Raw genomic sequence first — 26425 nt, forward strand, 5'->3', positions numbered from 1 at the left:
CATCCATAAGATAGCCAGAGTGAACTTTATGATTTACTTCAAAGCTGAGTAATTATTGCCTCCTTAGTTTATAGATCTTTAAAAATAAATCAACTTATTTTTGCTTCCCTTCCCCAACTCCCAACAGATTGAAGAAGAGATGTTGGCTTTGCAGAATGAACGCACAGAACGAATACGAAGCCTGCTGGAGCGTCAAGCCAGAGAAATTGAAGCTTTTGACTCTGAAAGCATGAGACTAGGTTTTAGTAACATGGTCCTTTCTAATCTCTCCCCTGAGGCATTCAGCCACAGCTACCCGGGAGCTTCTGGTTGGTCTCACAATCCTACTGGGGGTCCAGGACCTCACTGGGGTCATCCCATGGGTGGCCCACCACAAGCTTGGGGCCATCCAATGCAAGGTGGACCCCAGCCATGGGGTCACCCCTCAGGGCCAATGCAAGGGGTACCTCGAGGTAGCAGTATGGGAGTCCGCAATAGCCCTCAGGCTCTGAGGCGGACAGCTTCTGGGGGACGGACGGAGCAGGGCATGAGCAGAAGCACGAGTGTCACTTCACAAATATCCAATGGGTCACACATGTCTTATACATAACTTAATAATTGAGAGTGGCAATTCCGCTGGAGCTGTCTGCCAAAAGAAACTGCCTACAGACATCGTCACAGCAGCCTCCTCACTTGGGTACTACAGTGTGGAAGCTGAGTGCATATGGTATATTTTATTCATTTTTGTAAAGCGTTCTGTTTTGTGTTCACTAATTGGGATGTCATAGTATTTGGCTGCCGGGTTTTGTTTTGTTTTTTAACCTTTTGGAGAAATTTTGAAAAGGGGAATTGATATGTGTGTGTCTGTGTGTGTCTTTACACACACACAACACGCACACACATATATCATGCATATGGTAAAAAGAAATTGGCTAGATAGGGGGTATTTTCTGAACACTGCAAAAAATGAATGCAGCAAAGTGGCTTGAGTCATCACTTTTGGGCAACTATATCCTACGAAGTTTGTGAAAAGATCTAAAGCCTTTCTCCATACCCCCAAATTCTTATGAGCCACTCACAGCAGGCAGTATATGCTGAAACAAGTTATTATGGAAACATACCTGTATCCCCTCACCAATGTATTTTCTTTATTAAATTGCTCTGACTTCTCAGCCTCATTTGGAGTAAAAAAGAAAGCGGAATTCCATGAACACTAAAGGGTTGTATTGACTTTTCAGAAAGTAGAAAACAACTTAGTTCTTTTTCTGAATGCTGCATAGGTTTGTCAGTGATTTTTTTTTTTTTTTTTTTTAACCTTTCAATTGTGCCTTCTTTGTGGCATGGTGAGATGGAGGTGCTTAAGGAGATCACAAGTTGTCTGGGAATTGCATCAGTGAACCTATGAGCCCTCAAAGGGGAAGACCAGAAGGGTGAGAGAGGTCCCTGAAAGTTCATATGATGGGTATGTTCAGCAGCAGGGTGAGGAGATGAAGCCTATATATCCTGACATTTTGTTGCTTATACTGTGATATCTCATCCTAGCTAAGCTCTGTAACTCCCAGGACCCCAAACAGTACTTTTACTTTGTTTGTACAAAAACAAAGATGTATAGCCAATACAAATCAAATGCCAGAGGTATTTGAATGATGGATGCCATATTTGCAAACTGCCCTCTATTGGAATTCTTATTACACTACGTAGACATAATTTGATTACCCCCTTTTGGCTTATGGGATTCCCTGTTTACAAGTAGAATAGCCAATTATTATTTAAGTGTTTAGTTGCCATAGTGAACCAGGAGTCACTGAGCCAATGACGTTACCAGCTGCTGACTATTCCTCATCACCACTGTAGATTTTGCTGCATGTGCAGGTCCTCTTTTTTTCTTTTTTTTAATTGCTGTTTTTGTTGCTGCAATACTTTACAAACTTCTAGTTCCTTGAGACTTAGTGACCATTGGCATCATGTTAACATCACACAATAGTAAACACCACTTCTAGAAGTCTCTAGCCTCAGTGCTAAAGTACTACTGAAAAGGAACTAGCAAGTTTGGCAAATTAAAAAAAAAAAGTAAAGTAAGTTATAGTGGTCAGGGAATCTCTTGACAAAAGCTGACTTTTTTTTCCCTAGAGAGGGGCATGTTTTGTTTTGTTTTGCAATGAAGGATCAACCCAATGCTGAAAGTCAGATGTTACTTGGTATTCCACTGCCAGTGTGGAAATTCAGTTGAAGGTGGATAGGGACCTGTGAGTATGACTTGAAGAAAAAAATGTCCTTTTCCAGTGACAGATCAGAGTTTCTTACAAGTTATTGTCCTGCTCCCTCCCCAGTTGTCTTGAAGAACCCTTGCTGCTAGCTCTGGATCCTGCTTTTCGTATAGTCACAGGGCTCCAAGGTAGAAGTCTGTAGGTCCCTCTCAATGATACTCACCTAGACCAGACTAATGACCTGACAGGAATCTACCGCTGTTGAAATCTTGGTTTTCTCAACCGAATTTAAGTCTCCCCCAGGTATGTCAGTCCAACCTCCACGAATCCGCCCCTTTAGAAGTTTCTGGCCTTCATTTAAAGGTAACTAGAAGAAAAATTAATTTTTAATGTAAATACTTTTAAAACCAAGGTCAGAGTAGAATTCACACACAATTTTAGGTGGTGGCTCAGGTGGCACTCTGGAACATTGTCCTGTTGACTATGCTCAAGATCACCAGTTTTTAGGTGAATATGACATACACTTGTCATATCTAATAAAGTGGGCTTTTAATTTTCTCAGTATCTTTTTTGCACTCAAATATTATACAATATTTCAAGCAAATTGACATATGTACCTATATGGAGGAAAATGATAGGAGAGAGCCTTAGAATTAATAAAATGTCAAAAAATATAATGGAATTTGATATCTTTAAAAATTTTTTATTAGATCTTGCCCCTCTGTACTACTGGAGGAATGGAATAGGGAAGCAGATCAGTTTTGCATACAAAACTCTTTAAAATCCAAAATGCTACCAATGGTACATGTTAAAGTCTACTTGTGGACTTAAATTAGTCCAACTGAGTTACCTAGTTCATGTAGATCATAGGTACTTGTAAAATCATGATTGAATGCTGATTCCAAATGTCCACCCAGTAGGGCTTTGTATCTGATTTAATTGTGTGGCAATCAGTTTTATGTGTAGGTCATGGCTATACCTGGATTATTCCATTAAATTAATTTTAATTAAAATATATATAGTTTGCAAAAATGATTCAAATTAATTGGTTTGTGTGTGTTTGTAAGATCTAACTTCTGAGGAATCTCATACGTGGTAGAAAACATCAGGAGTAAAGCTTGTAGCCAGAAAATTTTAAAAGTTTTCAGAGATCCTAAAGAAAGAAGCAGGCACTTTCTGAATCAGTGTGCAAATGTAAACGTTTGATCAAATTAATACTACCTCCTTCCCAGTGTTGTTGTTCACTCAATATATATGTGTTTAAGAAAATTAAAAGTGTGAGAAATTTGTCCAGCATATCAGAAAGTCATAAATGCTATGTCTGGTATCCAGAGCTTGGCACTAAAAAGTTTCTTGTGTTCACTGTGTCTCCCTTTTTTTAGTTAGCATTTTAAAAATGCAAAACCTCATACCTTGAAAAACATTATTCCTAATTGGGTTCCCTTCCTTGTGCGCATATTTTTTTCTCCCCTTATTAAAGTCAACTCTAACCCCAAATTATAGTATTTGAAAGTATTTTCATTATATAGATAATGTTAGCTGGAAAATGTGTTTGTATTATTTTTGTTCAGAGCTGCCGTTCTTTTTAGTCATTTCTGTGCCTAGAGATGAATAGTCCTGCATTTGAAGCTACACCCACAGGTATAATATGCTTGGTACTCTAGGTCAAGGATTTATTGGTAAATTGAACTTTTTAGCATAGTCATGATTTTCAGCTGCCTAGACATCAGGTAAACACCATTCAGTACACTAAAGAAACTCATTGACACTCCATCCCGCTCCCACCTATTTTTCCTCACCCCTTTTTCAAAAATCGAGAACTCTATGAGTGTCTTTTTCAGACCATAAGGCAGGCTTTAGTACCTTTCTACTTCTTTAAGTACTAAATGTCTGACGTTTTAAACTTTTATAGAATACATTGTGTTGGACACTGGAATAATACTGTTTATTTTCACCTGTGAAAAATGACTTTATTGTACTTGAAACACCTCTTGCATTTCTCCATTTGTGCCATTCACTAGTGGAAATAAATTGTATTATACCATGATCTACTGGCTTTTTAAAACTGTGTTAAATATGCACATTTTTGGTATAGCTGTTATCATTTGTATGTATATATTGTATATACATATGAGTGTCTATATGTGTGTATAGATAGATGGATGTAACTCATACTGTACATTTCCATCAGGGCACTTAAGGTTCTGTTATTTTGTTTTTTATTTCAGTCCTCAGTTAAGGCAAGAATGCATGTGTTTCTTAAGAATGAGTACGCTGGGTTGATATTTATGAGAAGGTGGTCATTGGATGCAATCTTTTCTTTTTTTAGTCCCCTCTTAGCACTTGTGTGGGTGGAAAGAAAGTTAAGTAAAAGGTGGAACCATAAGTTGCAATGCAGTAAAATAGTGCTGGGGAAGGAACCAGTTAGTGTTTCTGTGAGTTTATGTCATGATGCAATAAAAAGTGATGCAGAGAGGAATGAACCACTAGTGGTGATTCCTCTGCAAAGATGATAAAAAGAATCAATAAATCACAGTCTTCACGTGCACTCTATACATAATTCTTAGTAGTGATGCCATTGATTCTCTTACTCTTTTTCTCCATTAATACTAATAATTATAAATTTTGCTGAAGACCAAAACAGCCAAGAAGGAAATTACTGCTAAAACAACTTGGGTTCTCCTAAACTATAAAATCAACAGGAAATGGCCACTGGGAGAGAAGGATATGGTATTGGCTGGGGCTTTCTCCCTTTAGCTGCCTCTTCTTGCTTGCTAATAGTAATTTCTTCATGCACCTTCCACCACTTCTGAGCCACTACTATTCAAGCAGAGATTTGGCCCAACACAGCAATCTTTTCCTAGGAGGTTTATATGGTCCACCGTTTTCTCCCATGCTCACAATGTGAAGTGTCTAGTATGTATTCAAGTCAGAAAATAATATATTTAAGGTATAAAGTATGAATCTCCTATAATGATGGAAGAAGAGGTTCTTGTTTCTTAGATAGAAAACTGCCTTTACTAAGGAACAAAGCCAAAACTTGGGCTGTCATCTTTGCGCCGCTTAGCAAAATACAGATCATTATTAAAGAGGAACAAATTCTCTGTTTTGTTTTCCCTCATCTAACATGATAGTGTTCCCAACCAGGTTGTAGCAGTGCCTTTGAAAAGGCACTCACTCACTCGTAGTTGTTAAGAACTGGAAATTTCCCATCCTCAGATTCCTTAAAGGATGAAGAGTGTGCTGTACACTTAGCAGACTTGCCTCTTGTATGCAAGGACTACTGATTGAAGTCTGTTTTGCTGTGTATCTGGTTATGTTGTCTGCACTTTTATGAAATCACTACAATAGGTCTACATTGGAAACAACTATTAATTTGTAAAGAAGTAAGTTTTATTAAACACTGTCTAGAAAAAGAAAGTGAAGCTGAGAACTCTTCCTTTATTGTGCATTTATATGTTCTACTGAACTCTGGTAGCCCCTGTTAAAGTCACATTGACTAATTTTTTCCTCGTTTATATTCATATTTCCAAAATTTCACTCATAAAAAGGAAGAGAACCCATTTGGCCTAATGGTAGTTTTCAGATCATAAGACATATATAAATTAGTATGCACCTTATCTGCCTGTTGTGGGTTTCTTAAACTTGCACTTCCCTCCCACCCACCCAAAAATAGATATCCCTTAAAGAAAATAAAGGCAGAGAATTAAAACTGGGGAGCCATTTACTATGTCACCATCACTGTTAACTATTTCCCAGCAATCCTGACCTTTTGAAGTTTCAGAGATTTGTGTGTGTGTGTGGGTGCGCGTGCAGGTTTGATTGTGTTGGGTTTGTTTTGTTTTTAAATAAACAAGAGATTCTTCTTTAAATAGAGAAAAAGGTTAATCCTCTCTGAAACAGGATGCCCACTGGATATACTAATCTGGACATCTGTAGGTAGTTTGCCATGAAAAAGTGGAGAGAAGATGAGACTTCTGAATGAATGAAAAGGGTATCTTGATGCCCAAGAATTCCCCCTAAAGTACGGGTAATTCAACCTGCACAGTTTCCTTTTCGCTCATAGTTTTTAGCAATTGTGAGTGAAAAATCATGTAATTATCTGTAAATATGTAGCTAACAAATTGACCTAGTTTCTGTATTTTTTTGTTTTTGTACTAAAGTTTATAAGTCTGTGCCAGCTAGAGAGGAGTTGCTGTCATTGCCAGTTGTGGTCCTAGCATCTAACCCTGAAACCATCCTAGGTAACATTTTTAGAATTAATGCTTAAATGTTGTTAAACAGGGGGAATTGAAGCTTAATCATTGGTCAGGTTTAAAATCTTTTGAAGTGAAGTCATTTTATTTAATATAATGATTACGTGTCCTCCATCATGATTGAGGTAGGGAGCCTCCCTCCCCCAGTGGCCATGTTTACAGAAGTGTGTTTTGTTTATAAGTGCAAGAGTTTTAATGTTTATGTGAATTATGCAGGTGATAACATTATGGCTTGGAACTGTTTATTGGGCTCTCTAGCTGAATTTTCAAATGAAATGAACTATGCTTATTGTTGGCACATTGATCCCATTTTTGGAGCATTTTTCCTATTTCCAGAATTGCATATGTTCCTTTGTCATTATCCCCACTTAAGCTTTCTCTGATATGCCTTGTAGTCTAAGGTATTAAAGGCTGGTGAACATAGACGAGGGAAATGTATTTTTTAAAATCCATGAACCCTCATTTGTATGTTTTCAGTACTCATGTTATATGTTTCTATGGCAACTCTGAGGTCAGTGGAGTTTAGAAGTGAGATAACAGTGTTAATGAAAAGTGTGTACTCTTTGCTTTTGCATGGCTTGGCTTAGCATCAAAGGTATATTAGGGCCACTTGAAAGCATGAAGACCAGTTGTATGGGAACAGGTTTCTCTCAGTGGCACATTTTGCTTTTTCTGAGCCCTCAAATACATTTTGCCTCAGCATGAACATTATTGTTACTATAAATTGCACATGGTCATGGAGTGAACTGTGTGATTAAAAAATGATGTAACTGCTTAATGTTTGCAGATTCTGGCTGGTCCATGTGACTATTTGGCACATATCAAACAACTGGGGGGCGGGGGGGTGGTATTGGAACCCTTCTAACCCTTTTTTTTATCCATAGACAAGTATACTTAGTTTATTAAGATGTTGGCTACCCCTGGTGTGTTGCCAGGCAGCTCTTTTTTGGTGCCCATTCCAAATGTGCTTCCTTGCATTTCCTAATATCAAAGAAACCACCACCCCTTCTTCCCAACAGCATTTTAGGTTAATCTGCATTAATGGGAATTGTGCCTACTTAGAGTGCCCCTCCAATTAATTACATACACATGTCCTAAAATAATCCAAGCCAGAGATACAAGGTGGAAAAATGTAAAAAAAAAATAAAAATTAAAAAAAAAGTCCACTTGAGGCCAGTAATTTATCTCACAAGGTATTTTACCCCATTATCTTGACACTTGATGCGTGAGCCTCTTAGGAGTTGCAGGTGGTTTCATAGGGCAGAATCCAAGTGGGGAGGGATATGTGGGGTTTCTCTGAGGAGATCATTTTGTTCTTTTACCTTCCTTTTGTGCTCCTTCTCTGCTAGGTTAGAATAGATTAATTCTCCCAATTCATTTTATTTTGTTTTTTATCTTTTAGGAAAGTTTTTACAAAAGCGATGGTCTGATGTAAATAACATTTTAAAGTATAGTGCACATAACTTCCCCCGGACTATTCCAACCTGATAATTTGTAAATGCTTTAGAGTTTTTTAAATTAACACTTGTGTTGCTAAATCCTATTTATGTAAGTCTGCTAAAATTCTTAACCCATTTAAAACTTAAGACATTTAAATAATGGATGGGTTATTCTGAGCAATTTCGCTTTCAGAACCCCCTTGTTTTAGTATATGAAAATGATAGCCTAATGCGCATTAATTAATGAGGTTGGAGAGACTATGAGAAATATGTATAGTGTATATTTTAAAACAGCTTTGCTTGTATTGTGAAGATTTAAAAACAAACTTGAGATTTTTAACGTAACTATTAACACAGTTTTAACATAAGTTATCCCACTGGGTTTAAGAGCATCTTGAATGTATAATCCTTTTTGTAACCCAGGTTGGTTTCTGCTTTTACCAGTCATCCAAACATATTATTTATGTTTTTAGTTTTATATACTCATGTCCCTTTGTTTTCCTCAACCAGCATGATTTTTTTGCACATGTATTGTAGAAATTTTTAAAAAGAAAAATTAATACATCATTTTCTCTGGATTTTCTTCACTTCTCTCTCCCTTTCTACTAACCCCTTACCTTAAAGGCCATATCGCTACATTTGCATTATTTGTGCAAATGCCAGGGTTGGTTTTTATTTTTATTTTTGCTATTTACCTAAAAAAAGAAAAATGCTTCAGTCAATTGCTTTTTTATTTAAAAAAGAAAAAAGAAAAGAAAAAAAGCTGTAACCTTATCATTTCTGAGTAGACCATTGAGAGATGAATGCACACCTGTAATAGCCCAGGACCAGCTTTGGTGGCTAAAGGGAATATTTTAACTAAGCAAGAGGTTCTTTTCTAAAAGTGGTATATATTATTCACAATCTCTTTCGGTTATTCCCACAAGTCAGGGGTCCCGATAAAATGAGGGTTATCAGCTAACTGATATGTTATCATTGAGGTTCATCAATGAATTTGTACATTTCTAGTTCCCTTTGGTGAAGGGAAAAATGATGATTTTGCAAGACCTAGATTTTGGCTTGGTTTCTTGCCTCCTTCTTGGCAGCCTTCATCTTCTCATCTCCCAAAGCCCTTGAGCCTGTAGGGTTTTTGTAGTGGACGAAGGACTTGTGGTCTTTTAAAACTAGGACTGATTTTTTTGGTGAGACATTATCATGTTGAAAGTGATGTTCTACCACTTTACCAATGACTAATTTTAAATGTACACAGTCCTCTCAATTTTCGGACCAAACAGATGCCCACAGTGGAGGCTTATCAAGGGTTGCAATGGGGAAGAGGCCTCTCCCTCACTGTCAGCACCAGCTGGTAAAGGTGACTGTACAGATGTGCATTTTCCTTTTGGTAGAAATGGTCCGCAGCACTAACTGGTAAGGCTTATTGTACAGTATATTGTCAGTATTCTTCTGGTTCACATACCTTATAGTTCATATATAACCTGTATTAATTGTATAGATTGTGCATTTAAAGCTGTTACCAAGTTGTCAGAACATAAAGAGCGAAAACAAGGTCATATGTAATATTTTGTTTGTAAGTATCCTTTGTATCATAGCAAAGGAAATGTTTAAAAAAATCAACTGTAATAAAGTAATTTTAGTACACAGAGTGTCTGCTTAATTTTTTTAAGTAATTTTATTCCCATAAAGTATATTGCAATTCAGTGACTATTGGATAATTACTACTGAATCTCAGGCACTGTGCTTGATGTTGGGGTTACAAAAATGAGTAAGAGACGGGTAAGAGTGACCTCTCTGATACAGACGTAAACCCTCTAGACTAATTGCCTCAAATTCTGTTTGCCCAGAGAGTGAAGTGGCCTGTTGTTTTGTGGGTGTGAGATGATTCTTCTTTAGGTTCTAACAGTTTGATGCAGGTTCTTAAGTTTCATAGAGACCTATATTGTGGTCTGTATAACTACAGCCTCTCCCACACACGGACACATAAATGTATGCAGTTCTTCGACCTGTACAAAGCTTCAAAGAGTGGTTTCCTCTGGCCTTATCTTCCCAGATTTGAAACTCATCACATTTTAGCCCTATATGGGGCAGAATAGCTAATCCAATCGTGTTGTTTAAGACACTGCTAGGGGCCAGCCTGGTGGCACAGCGGTTGAGTTTGCACGTTCTACTTTGGCAGCCCGGGGTTCGCCAGTTCAGATCCCGGGTGCAGACATGGCACCACTTGGCAAGCCATGCTGTGGTAGGTGTCCCATGTATAAAGTAGAGGAAGATGGGCATGGATGTTAGCTCAGGGCCAGTCTTCCTCAGCAAAAAGAGGAGGATTGGTGGCAGATGTTAGCTCAGGGCTAATCTTCCTCAAAAAAAATAAACAGTGCTAAAAGTGACTTTTTTTGGTCAGAAGGCTAATTTTGGCAGAGGGGCTTTCATGGGCTGGGGGTTTTATGTTTTTTATTAGAAAATTGTTTTAAGTGTCATTTTAAAAAGTGTAATTGAGATTACCTACCTTATTGAAGACTGTCAGAAAAATGGCACTTTTTAACATAGCTTTTTAACTCCTAGAATGTTGATATGGAGCTATTTTCAGATTAACTAACACTTAAGGTAGTGTTTAATTTGCGTAGTCAAACAGCTATGTGGCAGAGCCAAGACTAGATCAGGTCTCCTATCACCAGCATTTCCAACATCCCCCCTTGAATTTGGAGGTACTCAAAAAGAGTTTTAAAAACAAGACTTCTTTCTGCTTTATCCTCACAATTGGGATCTTCAAATTACAGTGGAATGAGAATATTATAAAACACGTGCTTCTAGCCTGTATCCCATATCAACAACCCAAAACAAATGTTTTTGTTGGCTAAACATATCAGAGACACTCTGAGTCACTAAACTCTTAAACTCTTTAACTTTAAACTCTTAGGGTTTAAAGCCCACCCTAGCTGACTGTAAGAGAAATTTGAACATAAATAAAAATTTACCACAGTGGCCAGCTAGCTCCACAGCCCCAGTGGTTATGTTAGTGCTATCACCTACATCTCTGTGATGCCAGCTGCAGAACCAGGGTTTTCCTGTATGTGTTGTGGGCAATTAGTGACTTTAATTGCTGCCATATTTTCAGATACTCGTTCTTAATGAATAGAGGGAGACAAGGCTGCTGAGGGTGTCAAGGCTACGCAGGCTACGCAATAAACAACTTCAGGGGTGCCATTTATAGATTAATGTGTATGGCTCCCCCCCCGAGTTGTGCGCTACAGCAGCTCTGAAGACAAATTCTTTTCCCTTTCATTAACACCCTTTATATTATGGAGTCTAAAGTGAGCATTATTTACTGTCATCTCAGCCAGCGATTGACTACAAAAAGACAAAGTAATGACATAAAAGAACACTTGTTTGAGTTCTGGTCTTCAGCCCCAGCACAACTGATGTGAGATCTTAAATGTGACATCCTCTCGGACCTTCGTCTGTGAGAAACAGGAAAACATGGCTTTTAGCCAGAATAAATGAGCCAGTGTGAAGCGTATTAGCCCTAACATGTTTATCAGAGCGAGTGAGTGTACTTGTGTGTATATGCTTGGGGGGGAGGCGGGGAGAATTTGCCTGTCCTCAGCAACCCGGGACCCAGCCTGTGAGCCTCAAAAGTGCTGCTCTTCCAGGCTCTTCCCAGCTTTTCAGTAGAATTAATAACTGGAACTTCTTGGCCTTGTAAGAATTAGAGAACAGATTTTGATCTGAACGCAGATGCCGCCTCCATAGTGGTCTTCGAGCTCCAGACTCGGAGAATGGCATCCACCTGGTTTTCCTATCTCTTTATATCCTAACAGAGCTTCTAAATTAAGCCCTGTTCACAATCTCCGTCTTTTCATATGGAACAACTCATAAAATCAGCTTCCCGATATCAGAGGAGTCACAGGTGAAGTGAAACTAGAACCCACCTCTCCAAACTACTTCTTCGGTACTCTAGCCAACACACAAATTATTAATTGCCCACTGGAAAATATCTCTATGTAGGTACCATTGATGATCAGGGAAATTTGAGTCTGCTGGGAAATTATTAGCCCAGAGCAGGAGGCCTGGTTGTTGATTAAACAGAGCTGCCACTGGTTGGCATTAGGGGACCCAGCTTGGATCTACAGAAGTGAAGCAACAACCAGCAAATAGAGAATGTACCAGGAGCTCTGTTAACTCAACAGGTAGGTAAGCACGGCTCAGTACACAGAGGACTTCAGAAGACAAACAGCACGTTTGTTTCTGGAGATTTAAAAAACAATGACATTCTCTCGTTGCAGGGAGACTGCGATTTATTTACTATTCAGAGGCAAACAAGTTGGAGAGAAATTTTGTTCAGCCGCACTAGGGATAAACACTAGAGCAAGGTATTGCCGTATTACACAGGAAGGCTGGAGGGGCTGGAGACATTTATTTTTGATGTGTTAGTGTCTTTTATTGTTTGCTTTAATGAAAATCCACTTTTCTTTCAAACTTTTAGCTCTTCCCAGACCCTTTAGACTAGAGCATAATTATTGGATATCTTAAAAACATCCTCTGGTCATTTTAGGATTATTTTCATTAAAATCTTTATGTTGTTGTCCAACTCCCAGAATCTGGATCAGGTCTGTGATCTCCTGATCCTCAGTCTCACAGAGCAACCAGAAGTCTTTACAACACATGGAGCTCATTAGCATTATTTCAATTCACCAACTTTCAGATGAGAAGAGATCTTATATGAAATCAGGGCCACCCTTATTTCTTGGCACATGTCCGCTCCATGAGCTGTGCCAGGTGGCAGTCTAGCCTGTATATCCCAATGATGATGTGGGACTTCCTGCTTCCTGAGGCACTCATTCTATTTCCGGGCACTTGGATACTCCCTAGGTACAACTTCTCAATCTTGTCTTTGCAAATTGTGATAACTAGTGAAAACAATTTCTGAGGCCATCCTTTGTGGTTTGGCCATAGAATCACAAATACTCCTTATTTGCATTGTTAGCAAGTTCTACTAAAGTGGCCAAGGGTACCTACTTGTTTAAGCAGGGAGAGGAATTCATGCTAAAGTTTACTTCTAACAGAAGATACCTTGAGATAACTAAGGGTGACTGACTGACAAAAGATATTGTGGTCTCAAGTGAAGATGAGTACAGAGGAACTTCTGACTCTGGGGTGGTTTTGAGGTTCTATATAAAGCCAAGATGACACTTCCTGTGTCAAGAGCTCTTTTCTAACAGTACTCAAGTCTTAGAAAGGATATATTCGCTCAGATGATTCTCAAAGTGAGGATTCGGTGCTTGCCTTTCTTACTGTCGTCTCCAGCCAAGCCACCGTGGATATAAATACATAAAATACTAAACCTTTAAGAGAATTAAGTTATAGCCTTGCAGTCTTTGGTATCTGAGGTCAGAACTTAGCAGAACTCAAAGAAACCGTCAGAGGCAGTTGTCTGCTTCCTGCATTCTGATCAATGGCTGGAGTCAGAGAACTCAGTCTCTACCTCTGAGATAATGCCTCCTTTAAGTCATTAGCGGTTTTTTTCCCTCTTACTATTTGAAGGTGTTTATAAATAATGAAGAGACGAAAAGGGAGGCAAGTAAGTGAACGAGGCCTGAGAGGATCACTAGACTGGCTGTCTGGAAAACTCCAACTTTTTGGTACTTCTTTGGGTTTTGTTTGTTTGTTTCTTACTTCCTCAAACTCTTAACTTGTCATTTTGTTTAAGGGCCACAATTCTCTCAGAATAGTGTGCGTGGTTTTCCTCCAGCTGGTTTCACATAATTAGCTATTAACCAAAGCAGAGTCAGTATGGGTGATTCCTTCATCATTAGACTCAAGGATGGGGTCACCCAAACCTGTCTGAACAGGAACTGCACTTTCTTGGTAAAAACGGACTGAAAAGCCGTGATGCCATCAAACAGTGATGGGAAGATGAGACAGAAGTAGCTTTCTGAGATATAATGAGCACATCAGGCTCAAGGGGCACAGAGGAGAAATACCTTAGGGTTTAGGTCATTAGGGCTGTGGGTCCGAGGGAATTAATGAAGCCTGGACTAGGGCTGTTCTACCATTCTGAGGGCATTAAGATTATAACTGAAAAAAATCTACCTATCTTCACCCTACCCCACTCCCGCTGCAAGCGTTCTTTCCTATTAAAAAAAAGGAAGGGAAAACCAACCATGATTTCTCCAAAAGCTATTATCTTAAAGAACCAGAGTCCCATGGTATCTGGCCTAGAGAAACCATCCAGATTTTAGCCATTAGGGGCCTGTAAGCAAGGGGTGATTCAAAACTACTGGCTGCTTCCCATTTTGCAGTCAGTTCTGAATGATCCTAGGGTCCTGCATATGGGACTGCGGGACCCTCATTAACTGAAATCCCCACTGTACCAGATCCTGGGGGAGGGCGGTGGCCAGATGTCAGTAATTCTCCCTCACCAGGCCTTACACAGAAGACTGTTAACCAGCAGTAGAACAGCTTGTTTAGATTTCAGTTCCTTGTTATTTCAACTGCTCAGAAACCGTGAGAGGATGTTAGATGAGGAATGTGGATGAGGAGGAGCAAGAAGTGGGGAAGGAGAGAGGTAATTTTTTCATGACAGGATAATGTACCTTAGACAACTGAGTGTTAGCTACATTTCCATTTAGATTCTCGGATAGTTCAGACTTTCTTCTTGTTTGATCTAGAAGAATGAGGTTGGGTTAAGATTATCCAAACCTGAAATCACGGCCCCAGGAATTCCTCACACCAAGCCTTAGGACATGACTTTTGGTAAACATCTCTCCTCTTTAAAATTGCTTTGCTGTTTGTAAGGCCAGGATAGAACCTCCTGTCAACACAGGTGCCCTCTTTCTTGATGACAAATTAAAATAAAATTTCAGGGCAAAGCTCTTAGCAGCACATGGAACGGGATGTCCTATTATGTTGTGTAACGGCCTTATCCAAAACAGGATATGTGGATCAATCTGTACAATGCCTTATTTAACTCTGGTCTTCAGCATTATTTCTCATAAAACCAAACAGTCACTGAGTGGCCAGATCCAGCAAGAAGCTTTTTCTGCATCTACATGGATGGCTTTTTGAATAATTCAGCAGAAAAAGCATAGAAATGTGAAATATTCATAAATCACTGTGTCAGCTCTAGCCAACCTCTTGGAACTTTTGTTTTCTCTGGTCCCAGATGTCTCTGCAGGCTCTGGAGAGGGAGGGACTAGTAGTAGTGTCAGAAAACAGGGCAACTAACCAGAAGACACCTAAGATATGAGGTTTACACTTTTCACCACTTACAGAAAGCCCACATTTCAGGAGAAAATGGCTCTGGCTAGGGCTTTCTGGAGTAATCTCCCAAAAAAGTACTGGAGGGAGCAGCTAGCGTGCCCAAGAGTCTGGCTCCTTGAGCCATGGTCCAGCAGACCCTGCGTGCGAGGACTTCCCATTCCCAAAATCATCTGGGGGATCTCTCCAGGAAGGCTTGAGGTTTCAGCTGAAGCCGCAGATCGGCCCCTTTCCCAACCAAGACTTGCAGAACTTGTCTGAAAGACCGGACCTCAGTATCCCAGACACAGACGTTCATACCCTCAACCTTGTTGCCCTCACCAACCCAGTTTCAGCACAGCACTTACTGCCTCTGCCACCTTTCTCACACTCACAAGTGTAACACTGTGAGCCCGCTTCCAGAGCTGCGGCCGCGTGACGTCAGCAGAGCTCCACAACCACAGGACAAAATGAGGGAAGCGGGACCAAGACACAAACATCCTGCCCTCACTACATTAAGTGGCTCCAGCTTGAGAATCAGGGTCACAGAGCTGATTATTTATGTGGGGCAGGGCTGCCCAGTGACACACATACACTCATCTTCTCTGTAGTCATTGCTAGTGAGAGAGCATTTTCTCTTGAGTCCAGGGACTTAAACGATGCTATTCTTTGGCTTATGAGGTTGGTGACAGGAGACAGTGACTGGGAATGCCCAGCTGCTGACCAGGATGAGCAGGAGTGTGTTGAGCAGAGTCTGGGCAGGACCGTTCAGGGTAAAGGCGGCGCCAGCTTGCTGGAACTTCCATGTCTTTCCACAGACCAGTTTAAGAGAGAAGGGGCTGAACCAGCGGCAAAGAGCTGGAGCTGCTTGCCCATTCGGTCCTCATCACTTCTGACGACTCTCCCATGCCCAGCTCTGCTCTTCCTTACAGAACTTGGGGGGTTCCCGGGCTAGGTCTCACCTTGTATATGAGCGTTTCCAGCTAAAGATCTCCTCCAGATTGGAAGAGGGAGAGATCTCCCGTCTCTGCAGGGTTCCCCACCGTCGCCGGCCCCCTAGGACCGAAGCTCTGCGCCTGCTCAGCCCTTTCATCCTCTCTTCCGTTCGGAAGAACTCAGTCAAGGCTCGGAAGTACTCCAAGATGACCTCGTGGCTCCAGGCTGGCAAGGGCTCTCGGCGCAGGAAGCCACAGTGGCCTCCGTGGCGACTGAGCAGGAGGAAGAAGTAGGGGTTGCTGTGAAAGAGCTCAGTCGGCAGAAAGTGGTCTGGGGGCCCGCACACGGGGTCATCAGCGCTGCAGATACACAGCACAGGCACGGCAGCCTCGTCTACATCCCGAAGGGGGTCGTTGTGGTCCCAGTAGGTGTCCCAGGTGATGGGGAAACTCTTGGTGTGGCAGAAGAGGGTCTCCTCAAACTCTCGCAGGGAGCGGCTCCTGAACAGTTTGCGGGTATCCACTGTGTCCTCCAGGGCCGTGGCATACCTGACAGCAAGAAGCGGGATGGGGAAGCAGGAAAGAGAGGGAAGAATTAGAAAACAAATTGACAGCAAGGGGCGGCGGGGCGTAGTCGGTAAGTTCGTGTGCTCCGCTTGCGCCAGTTCAGATCCCGGGCACGCACGTTCGCCCTGCTCATCAAGCTATGCTGTGGCAGTGTCCCATGTGCAAAATTAGAGGAAGACTGCCACAGATGTTAGCTCAGGGCCAGTCTTTCTCACCAAAAAAGTACAATAAAATAGAACACTCGGGGGGCGGCCCGGTGGCGCAGCAGTTAAGTTCCCACGTTCCGCTTCTCGGCAGCGCGGGGTTGGCCAGTTTGGATCCCGGGTGTGGACATGGCACCGCTTGACAAACCATGCTGTGGCAGGCGTCCCACATATAAAGTAGAGGAAAATGGGCATGGATGTTAGCCCAGGGCCAGTCTTCCTCAGCAAAAAAGAGGAGGACTGGCAGTAGTTGGCTCAGGGCTAATCTTCCTCAAAAAAAAAAAAAAAAAAAAGAACACTCAAATATGCTAATAAATAAATAAATAAATAAAACCCAAAATTGACAGCACACGTTATAGACCGGCAGCCCACACGCCAGATTCTGGTCACGGAGGCTTTCTTTGCCCGTATAGTATTTTTAAAACTTCCATTTCGTTGTCATCATTTAAAATCAGGAGATTTCACGTAAAATGCAGCTATCTGGCTTCTCTAGGGAAATGAGAATATCTGGCAACATGGGCTGGCATTCCTCAGACAACAGAGTATTTTTCTGCCTCCTTCCTGCGTTGCAGTTCCTACCAGGCCTGTCACTCAGGGCATTACCTGCCCAGCCTAGGGGGAACATTTGACTTTACAGCCACTGAGCTGCAGTGACAGCACTTCTGACCCTGTGTGGGGAATTTGCTATGCACTGTCACCTCCTGAACCTCTCCTAGAAGAACTCACTGGCCCAGACTATCCAAACCAGCAGGCGACACTCCTCCATCACTAACATTTTACTTTAGGTTGTATTAGTTTGTTTGTTTGTATGTTAAAAGCTAATATGCTGTCCAGATGATGACAAATGAGTGTGACCTTGATCAGTGGGGCAGGTATTCCTAGAGAAGGCTGGGTGGCAGAGGAAGGAAGTGGGAGTGTAATTAATTTACAGCGTGAGTTCCCAAATGGGAGCCTGAGAGCAACCGCTCTGGGAAAGAGGGACATCTTTGATGTTTCTACCTCCCTGGAGAGGGCCTGGCTCCCTGACAAGGAGGCCAGGATTGGCAGCTCCTTTGGGTGGACCAACCCAGCTTTAGCCACTTGAATTTGGATGTGTGTCTCCCGCAAACATTCAAAGAGGCTTGCCCTGAGTTTTCAATCCTAAACTTCCACGGGCAAGGCAGTTCCCGAAGGCCCAGGTTTCCTCTCCAGTTTCGTCACCTTATCCTTGTGGTAGATCAGAACTGGCCACCCCAAAATTTGTCTCTTTGGCTTGATTATTTTTAAGGACAAAAGACTCTGAAAGAAACTTTGACTTTCCCCCTAACTGCCTAAAAGAATTCAAGATAGAAGTCCTGTCCCCAGGATAGGCCGTCACCATAGACAACTACGGACATGGCAGACTGGGAGGATCCTTGCCAAGCCCACTTTAGTCAAAGTTCTCTCTCTCCTCACATTGTCTATAGAGGGCCCAGCAAACATCTGTTTATCAAACATTTGCTTTTCCATCTCCGTGCAAATTGCCTTCCTTGAACCTTTGAAGTCCCAAACCAGCCCCCCAACAACCTCCTTTGTCTTTAGCTGAAGATGATATTTAAGATGGCGGCTTCCATCACTTTGGCAAGTTACTCAGATTTCCTGCATTTCTCGCATCTATACCTATTATTTAACTTTGTTTGATTTTCTCCTGTTGTTCTGTCTCACATCAATTTAATTCTTAGACCAGCCAGAGGGACCTACAGGGTAGAGGAATAGCTCTCCCTTCCCTACATCCTTCAGCTGGTGCCCAGGGCCAGCGCTGGTGGCGGTCATTTGTGGATGAAAACTGGCAATGCAGCCTAGGAGAGCACTGGCCCCTGGACTGCGCTGGTGGATCTGGTTGCCATGGCAGCACTTTGGGCTGCTGCTGAGCTCAGGGTTTGACCTTCTCAGAACAGGAGGCAAAATGGGGCAAGGAAAGAAAGAGAAATCACAATTGCCACCATTTTTTGAGCACCTACCCAGCGCCAGGCCCCTCGCTTTGGTTATCTCATTTCATGCTCATAATCACCTCGTGAGGTAGCTATTATCAGCTCCATTTAACTGAAGAGGGAAGTGAGGTTCAAAGGGGTTAGATAACTTGCTGGAAATTCAGGATTTGAATCCAAGTGGGTCTGACGTCACATCTCAGGTCTTCCTACCACACCGCACTGTCGCCACAATGTCTTTGACCTCATTCTGCCATCTCCTAGGAAAGCAACAGTGCAAGCTGGGGCCTGGTTATTTGCTGTGGAAATGTTGCTCAGGCCATCTCGGTGGGAAAGTCTCACCTGTCACCCTGGCGGTAGACTGTTCTCTTTTTGAAGATTAAAAAATATATATATTTAAATGTTTGCATTAAACACTGAGTACGTACCTAGGAATATGCAAAACATTTGTCAAGCCTAAAGAATTTTAATAAATCAAAGACCACCAAATTTCTGATTCCTGTCCCTTTGGCTCAGAGACTATACGGAAACAGTCTGCACAGATAATCAGTTGCAATTGCTTCCAGAGCCCTCTTTGCTGATTTGACAAGCTACGGACTAAGCGCTAAATGTCAGGCGCTGCCTCTGCCGCGAGCGGGGCAGGTACTCAGGTTGCTAGGACACGGTGGGGCCGAGGGGAGGCCGGTGGGGGCCCCAGGGCAGGAGTCCTGCCTCTAGCATAATGATGCTGACTGAGTCCGTCTATGGCTTTGAAACCCGCTCCGTCTAGACCAGAGGGTTTGGACAGCTTCGGAAAGTGTGTGACACCTTTGCCCCAATTGCCATAAAACCTGTTCGATTCACTACAAGGCAGAGCTGCCTCTCGATCAGCCCAACACCTCTCTTCCCCCCTTGCCCGTCAGCGGCCTCCGTCACCCACCTGCTGAGGGCGATCTTCTGGTGGAGCAGAAAGCCCCGCTCGTAGGGCCAGGGCAGGCCGGCCTCGAACCACTCGCGGCAGCGCAGCACCGGCGAGATGCAGGCGGCCCCCGTCACGTAGCTGGAGGAGCCGCACTCGCCCAGGTAGGACAACAGCAGCGCCGAGCCCGAGCCCTCGCTCACCGCGAAGAGCGGGGCCGCCGGGTGTCGGAAGCGGATGTAAGTGACCGCCTCCTTGAGATCGGACGGGTCCCCGAAAGGCTGCAGCCGGGGGCTGACCAGCGGGCAGCCGTGGTGGCCGCGGCGGTGGAAGATGACCGGGTAGTAGCCGCGCTCCAGCGCGAGCAGGCAGAGGCCGAGCACGTTGCGTGTGAGGCGCCCCCACGCATTGGGGATCACCAGCAGCACCGCAGGGAGGCCCCCGGCGTTGGTGACCCGGCGGCCCCGGGCGCAAGGTCCTACGACCCAGTCGAGGGCCACCAGCCCGTCGTCCGCCAACTGCAGGTACTCCCGGGCCAGCTCAGGCCCGGGCCCCACGGGCAGCACGAAGTGGCAGAGGGTCTGCAGGTGGGGCCCAGACAGCCAGGAGCGCGGGCCCGGCTCCAGCGCTGCCGAGCGTCGCAAGGCGCGCAGCAGGCACTGGGCCAGCGCCGACGGCTTACAGATGAGCCTGCACCCGCCGGGCAGCGGCTCACGCCCGTCGTCAAACCGGTCTGCGGGCCCTCCGCCGTCCCCCTCCTCCGCGTGGTCCTGGACCCGGGCCCCCGGAGGGGTCCTCGCTCCGACGGCGCGCCTCCCGGGGCGCCGCAGCCGCGGAGCGAGCAGGCCAAGCAGGGCGAGCGCGGCCAGGAGCAGGGCGAGGGCGGCGCCCCACGGCGGCATGGCGAGGCAGGAGAGCCCCTGGCGAGCGGCGGGCGGCGGGCGGTGGGGCCGTCCCCTCCGCGAGCTCCCCACTCTGCCCGCGGCTCCGCCCGGCCGCGAGAGGCTGCCCAGGGCCCTCCCGCGCGGGGGGGCGCGCTCCGGATTGGCCGCGGCCCCGCCGAGGGAGCCAGTTCGGGCCCGGCTCCCCTCGCCCGCCCCCCACTCCCGCCCCCGGCCCTTTGTACAGCGATTGCGACAAGCAAGAGCAGAGGGTGAAAGAAGCCGAAACCACCGAGAGAGCGAGGACGCGCCGGCGAGCCGGAAGGGAGTGGGGAGGGCAGCGAGCCCAGGAGTGGGGTGTTGGCGGCAAAGAAGTGGGGAGACTCGGACATGGAGGCTTGGGGCACGATGAGCATCAGAGTCCTCTGCTCTTGCCCCTCCGCCCCATGCAGTGCGTATCTGCCCCGGGGAGCCCCTGCGTCGCTGCGCCCTCAGGGGCCGCTGTTGAGAAGTAGCAAAAAGGAGAAGTGAATAAACCTCAGCTCTGAGCGCGGGCTCCTCGGCTCCCGCGGGGCGGCTGCAGCTGCAGCCGGAGCCACCAGCCGCGCCTCCCTCCCCGGGCTCGGCAGCGCTCTCTGACCTCGGTGTTTGTCTCGGCCTCGCGGGCACCGCCAACTGCGCAATAACCTGGCCGGGCGGGGGGTCCGGATCCGGGCCAGCGAGGGCCAGGGCAGGCGTCCTGCCCCGACAGCGCGTTTGCAGGGGAAGGCTAGAGCGCCGGGGAGTGATCGCTCCCTTGCCGGCATCAGTGCGCTGTCCCGATTCCCCCGGGAGTGTGTCCCCTTTCCCCCCCCCGGAGCCTGGCTTCAGATAGAGGAAATCCTCAACACTGCTCCCCAGGAAGGACTTCTCCAGAAGAAACAGCCTGAAGCCTCCGAGAATAAGGGGGGAAAAGACCCACTCAGGTGCTCTGGGGGGGGATGCCTGGCACCCTGCGATGGGGCCGAAGCAGGGGGTAGATTGCAGTCCCTTCACCAGCTCAATAACTGGCAATTACCGGGGTACGGGGGAAGGCTAAGAAACCCCCTTGTAGGATGTGGGAGGCGTTCTTGCTCCATTTCGAAGTTTTGGGCTGGGCATCTCAGCCCTCACTCTCCACCCACGTTCCCGTCTCTCCTCAAAATCCAGAGCCGAGCCATGAAGTGCACCGGGAAAGGAAAGCAGGGCCGGCGCCCGGTGCGTCCCCAGGGCACACACTGGCCACTGCTGAGCGAACGATGAGAGCGGAGGCGGACGTGGGGAACAAAGCAGCCCCCGGCCAGGCTGCAGCTTCGCAGGTCTTCTGGGCCTTGGGAGGATGGAGGCCTGAGACACTCCGAGGCTCCTCCGCGTTCGGGCCTTATTTGCGAGGGCAGGAGTGGGATGGGCTGAGGGTGAAGCTCTAGAGCGGGGACCCTCTTCCTGCCACAGCTCGGGCTTCGTGATTCTGCCCCTCTTCTAGGTGCAGGTCACACTGACGAGTCTGAGGCAGGTTTGCCAGAGGAGGGCCACCTGGTCCACAGGGATCCCATTTCCCGCCCTTCGCCCCGCTCCATGATCCCACCCAGGCGCTGCAGCTGCCCTCTGCAGGCCGCGGAGACCCGCCGCGACAAATGAGCCGGCGAAGGAGGTGGCCGCCGCCTGCCCCGCCCCACGGTGCGCTGGGGCCGGGCTCGCACGCCCAACTTTTCCGGCTTGGAGTTTAGGGCGCATGCGCGCACGGTTCGCAGCCGTGGGCGGGTACTGGGGCGGGGCGGAGGCGGGGCGCGAGCAGCCCGGAGCTGCGGGGGCGGGGCGAAGCGCGGCGCGCAGGCTGGGGGGCGGGAGCGCGGGCGGGGGCGCACCGGCGCGCGCGAGCCCGGGGTCTGCGTGGGTGCGCGGGCGGCGCGGGGGCGCCGGGGCGGGGCGGGGCGGCGCGCGCTCCCTCGCTGGCGGGGCAGCGGGGCCGGCCCCGGGCGGGCGGGGATGGCGCCTCCTCCGCCTTCGCCCCAGCTGCTGCTCTTGGCAGCCCTGGCGGGGCTCCTGGGCCCCCGCGAGGTAAGGCGACCCACGCCTCAGCAGGCTGCGGCGCGGGATCTCAAAGCGCTGTGCCGAAAGTTCGTCCTCAAGGAGTGGCGCGCGCGGAGGGGACTAGCAGTCCTCCCCTGGCGGGCTGGGCCTGGGGAGGGAGAGCGCAGGGCCGGAGCCGAGGCCAGCGCTCCAGCACTTCTGCGCTTTGGACCCACAGGTGGTGGCTGAGCCGGCGGAGGAGGCGGGAGCCCGGTGTCCCGAGGGCCTGTGGCCTCTACCCCCACAGGTAGGAGCCTGGAGGGCGGCGGAGAGAGGGGCGTGCGGGGTAGCCCAGCAGTCCCGCTCTGGCCTCGCTGCACCCGCCGCAGTCACCCTCTGAAGACCTCTGCCGGTTCTTCGGGCCCTCTGTCGCCAACGTCTCCATTCCACTGTGGCGGCCCGGGGCCTGTTGTCCCCTCCCCACCTTCCGCAAGGAGTCCCCCAGCTGCTCTAAGCTCTCTTCTTTCCCCATGTATAGGTGTCACCAAGAGTGGCCTACACGCGGATGAGCCCACAGCAGGTAAGCGCCAGCGGGGAGCCGTCCTGGTGTCTGCTCTGGAACCCGCGCGCTCCTTGCAGGCTGTCTCCACCTTTTCTGCGCACGAGCTCCATTCGTTACCGCTTCCCTCAGGAAGAGGCAGTCTTCTTAGTCCCAGGACAGTGAGCCGCAGGCCTCTGCCCTCTGCAGTGCCGTGGTAGGAATGCTGTCGAGCAGCTGCCCAGGCTTCAAGGGGAACTCTGACGGTAGTAGAAGAAAACAACCTGTGCCCCAACTCTGCTGTGTGACTGTGAGAAGTCTTCTGACTTCTCTGGGCCCCAGTTTTCTGTAAGAGAGGATATCAGGAATGTCTGTACCCACGAAGAGTAAACGAACTGTGTGTTGTTGACAGCACTTTCAAAAGTAGGAAGCTGTATGGTGTAGGGAGCGTGCCTCAGGTTACCAGGCTCCAAACTGGGGTTCACTGTGCACTGCTGCCTCTCTGTTTTTGTTGCCAGCGGTCAGATAGCCTCCTTGTCCCTTTGGTTTTCCTTTTAAAATATCTGTCTTTTTTTTTTCTCCTTGTAATAGCTCCAGGCCAAGAGACCTCACACCACCTACCTGATTCCTTTCCTCAAGCAGCCCTTTCACGAAATCGTTCCACTGTGCAGAAACCTTCACTGGCTCCTTATTTCCCACCTTATCATGGCCATACCCCCTGCCAGCTTTTCAGGCCCTCCTTAGTTAAATAAGCTTCATCTGACGTCTCCAAATCTTTGGTTCCTCTCCAGTCGTGTTGGTCTGTTCACCACACATGTGAGGGCCAGGCTCATTTCCCACTGCTGTACCTTTGCTCCTGCTGCTTCTCCTCCACACCTGGCCTATCCCGACCTGAAGCTGAAGTGGGCAGCTCCCTGCCCTCCTGCCCTCCATCCCCATCCATCCCCATCCATCTTCAGAGCCCAGTGCAGGAGTCAGCTCCCTCTTGAGACCTTGCCTGATCACACAGCCCTTGCTCATCACCGTGTCCAAATTCATGTAATGCTTATAACTTCTCTCTCATAATTTAGCAACTAGCCACTTGAGTTGTATGAGTTTGCTCTTTTACTTGGATTAGTTCTGTGTCCCTGAGTTTCCTTTACATTCCCTGCCAGCGGAGTCCAGGAGTTTTCTTTTGACATCTCCTACAGCATCTGGCACAGTGCTGAGCATCAGGTCAGCTCAATCAAAGGCTAATTAATGTTGCCATCCTGGGATTGGGCACCTGCTGCCTGTGTGCCCTGTATTTGGATGCTGGAGGAGATTGAATATATAGATGGGATCGATAAACAGAAGACCTGGTCTCCATTCGGGGGTTGCTCACGGTCTAGACTGGGGACCTGCAGAGTCACGGTTGCAGGTGCAGAGAAATACAGCTCGAGTGTGGTCTGAGTCCTACAGGGGTAACCAGGCTGCTGTCATGAAAGCTGTGAGGTTTGAAGGGTGGCACTTGATGGAGAGGAGAAGTGAAAGGAACATTCAGAGGCAAGAGGGAGCGCACATCGGTACCCAGGCTCCTTGTCCTTTCCTGAGCCCTGAAGGTGGAAGGGTCATCTAGCCATCCTGGGAGTCCCTTTAAGCTGGCCTCCCAGGTGTAAGAACCTGGGATTCTCTGAGAGGGACCTGGGCCTGGCCCGATGTCTCCATGCCTTTCCTCCAGGCTGAGGGCGTCAGCTTCCTCTACCACCCCTGTGCCCACCCCTGGCTGAAGCTCCAGCTGGCCCTCCTGGCCCACATTTGTGTTGCCCAGCCCTCTCTGGCCCCTGACTCCAGCCTCACTCAGGATCGGGTAAGTGGCTGAGGAAGGGTGGTTGTCTGGCACAGGCAGAGGCTGCAGCCTCCTGTGCAGGGAGAGGAATGTTCAGGGGCTTCCTCTTGCTTGCTCGCCACCTTCGTCTTAGCTCTAACAGTTCCTCCTTTCATAGCCTCTGGTGCTGGCAGCATGGGGGGTGGCGCTGGAGATGGCATGGGTAGAGCCAGCCTGGGCTGCCCACTGGCTGAAGAGGAGGCGGCGGAGGAAGCAGAGGAAGGCATGGTTCCTCTCTGACAGCCTTTCTGGACCCTCTCCCCTGGTGCCAACCCCCCGCAGAGGGCGGCTGTGCCGGAGAGGGTGTGTGAAGGTGAGAGGTGCTGGGCCCGGGCCTGGTTGGTGGCGGGGTCACTGGGTTCTCTGGGCAGGGAAAGGGTGACTGCTGTCACTTCTCCCCTTAGGCCCTGGCTTTGGCCTTTACTCTGCGGAGCTGGCGGCCCCCAGGTGCAGAGGTGGCATCTAGAAGGCCCAGGCAGCTCTCTCCTGGTGGTGTCAAGAGGCGTGGGTTGCGAGCTGCCCTTGGTCTCCAGCCCATCCCCTCAGCCCTGAGGTTCCCCTCTGCTTTCCCACGGAGCTTGGAGGCCAAGCAGCCCATGTTGGGAACCCCCGGTGAAGGGGGTAATGCCCCATCTGTGCCTACTGCCCCCCTGCTGCCTGGGGGGCCTAGAGGCAATGCCAGCTCCAGGATAGAGGCTCAGCTGCCCAAAGGGCAGAGCAGCCCTGGGGGCTGTGCCTGTCCAAGTCAGGCTTCCCCCGCCCCGCGGGCAGCAGCGCCTCCGCGGGCAGCCCGGGGCCCCACCCCGCGCACGGAGGAGGCCGCCTGGGCTGCCATGGCCCTGACCTTCCTGTTGGTGCTGCTCACCCTGGCCACGCTCTGCACTCGGCTGCACCGAAACTTCCGACGCGGGGAGAGCATCTACTGGGAGCCCACAGCGGACAGCCAGGACACAGTGGCCGGTGAGAAGTCCCCGCCTCACCGCCCCCAGCCCCGCCCCCCATGGCTTCCCCGCCCTTGACTGAGCCCCACCCCGCCCACAGCTGTGCTGAAGCGGAGGCTGCTGATGCCCCCGCGCCGGGTCAAGCGCTCCCGCCGGAGACCCCTCCTCCCGCCCACGCCGGACAGTGGCCCGGATGGGGACAGCTCCAACTGACCTACCCCAGCCCTGCCACTGTGGCAGTCCGGTTCCTCCGCCCGCCGGGAGGCCGCGACCTCTGCCACGTGGACCGCGCGCAGGGCCGCCCCCTGGTGGCCGGCTGGCGCAGTCCCGGCTAAGCGTTGCGAAGGGGCTGGTCCTTAACGTGATTTGCGGGAGGGGTGGCCCAGGGAGCAAAAGGCCTAGTTCAGCCTCCTTTGTCTGTATTTCTAATTAAATTATTTTAGTAGAATCTGGACTTGAGCTTGTGCATCTGCCACACAGACACACTCACTGCCACCCAGGACATTGTCCCAGGCCATTTAGGTTGTGTTT

The 26425-nt window shown here is 47.8% G+C and overlaps 3 protein-coding genes across 8 annotated transcripts in view; 2 read left to right on the forward strand and 1 right to left on the reverse strand.

Annotated features, from left to right (window-relative positions):
- TAOK1 (TAO kinase 1) overlaps window positions 1-8591 on the forward strand; it is a 149784-nt gene extending 141193 nt beyond the window's left edge. For 3 of the 4 annotated variants that reach the window (XM_023651621.2, XM_023651622.2, XM_070225687.1), the window contains one exon: window positions 128-8591. In XM_023651621.2, the coding sequence (XP_023507389.1) occupies window positions 128-589 (462 nt within the window). In that variant the 3' untranslated portion in view covers window positions 590-8591. 4 annotated transcript variants of the gene reach the window in all.
- Window positions 8592-12152: 3561 nt separating this feature from the next.
- Window positions 12153-21592, reverse strand: ABHD15 (abhydrolase domain containing 15). The gene is made up of 2 exons (XM_023653149.2): window positions 19682-21592; window positions 12153-16595 (listed from the first exon to the last, which is right to left on the reverse strand). Exons 1-2 carry the CDS (start codon window positions 20560-20562, stop codon window positions 16070-16072), a joined length of 1407 nt encoding a protein of 468 aa, XP_023508917.1. The 5' UTR covers window positions 20563-21592; the 3' UTR covers window positions 12153-16069.
- On the forward strand, window positions 19693-26342 carry TP53I13 (tumor protein p53 inducible protein 13). Of its 3 annotated transcripts, none has more exons than XM_070227786.1 (7): window positions 19693-19824; window positions 22808-22876; window positions 23108-23149; window positions 24807-24935; window positions 25072-25266; window positions 25358-25913; window positions 25995-26342. In XM_070227786.1, the coding sequence occupies exons 3-7, from the start codon at window positions 23135-23137 to the stop codon at window positions 26105-26107; spliced, it is 1008 nt and encodes a 335-aa protein (XP_070083887.1). In that variant the 5' UTR covers window positions 19693-19824; window positions 22808-22876; window positions 23108-23134; the 3' UTR covers window positions 26108-26342. The 3 variants fall into 3 exon arrangements, with proteins under 3 accessions (XP_070083887.1, XP_023508918.2, XP_023508919.2); XM_023653150.2 differs by lacking the exon at window positions 19693-19824 and adding an exon at window positions 22463-22617; XM_023653151.2 differs by lacking the exons at window positions 19693-19824; window positions 22808-22876; window positions 23108-23149 and adding an exon at window positions 23212-23373.
- Window positions 26343-26425: the final 83 nt, after the last annotated feature.

This window comes from Equus caballus, chromosome 11, assembly GCF_041296265.1.
Source record: "Equus caballus isolate H_3958 breed thoroughbred chromosome 11, TB-T2T, whole genome shotgun sequence".
NCBI lineage: Eukaryota > Metazoa > Chordata > Mammalia > Perissodactyla > Equidae > Equus > Equus caballus.

Coding starts and splice junctions, on each gene's coding strand:
- ABHD15 (XM_023653149.2), bottom strand. CDS start 20,562: ATGCCGCCGTGGGGCGCCGCCCTCGCCCTGCTCCTGGCCGCGCTCGCC. Junction 16,596..19,681: donor CAGAAGATCGCCCTCAGCAG/GTGGGTGACGGA, acceptor TCTTGCTGTCAG/GTATGCCACGGCCCTGGAGG.
- TP53I13 (XM_023653150.2), top strand. CDS start 22,546: ATGGCGCCTCCTCCGCCTTCGCCCCAGCTGCTGCTCTTGGCAGCCCTG. Junction 25,267..25,357: donor GCCGGAGAGGGTGTGTGAAG/GTGAGAGGTGCT, acceptor TTCTCCCCTTAG/GCCCTGGCTTTGGCCTTTAC. Junction 25,914..25,994: donor CAGCCAGGACACAGTGGCCG/GTGAGAAGTCCC, acceptor CCCCGCCCACAG/CTGTGCTGAAGCGGAGGCTG.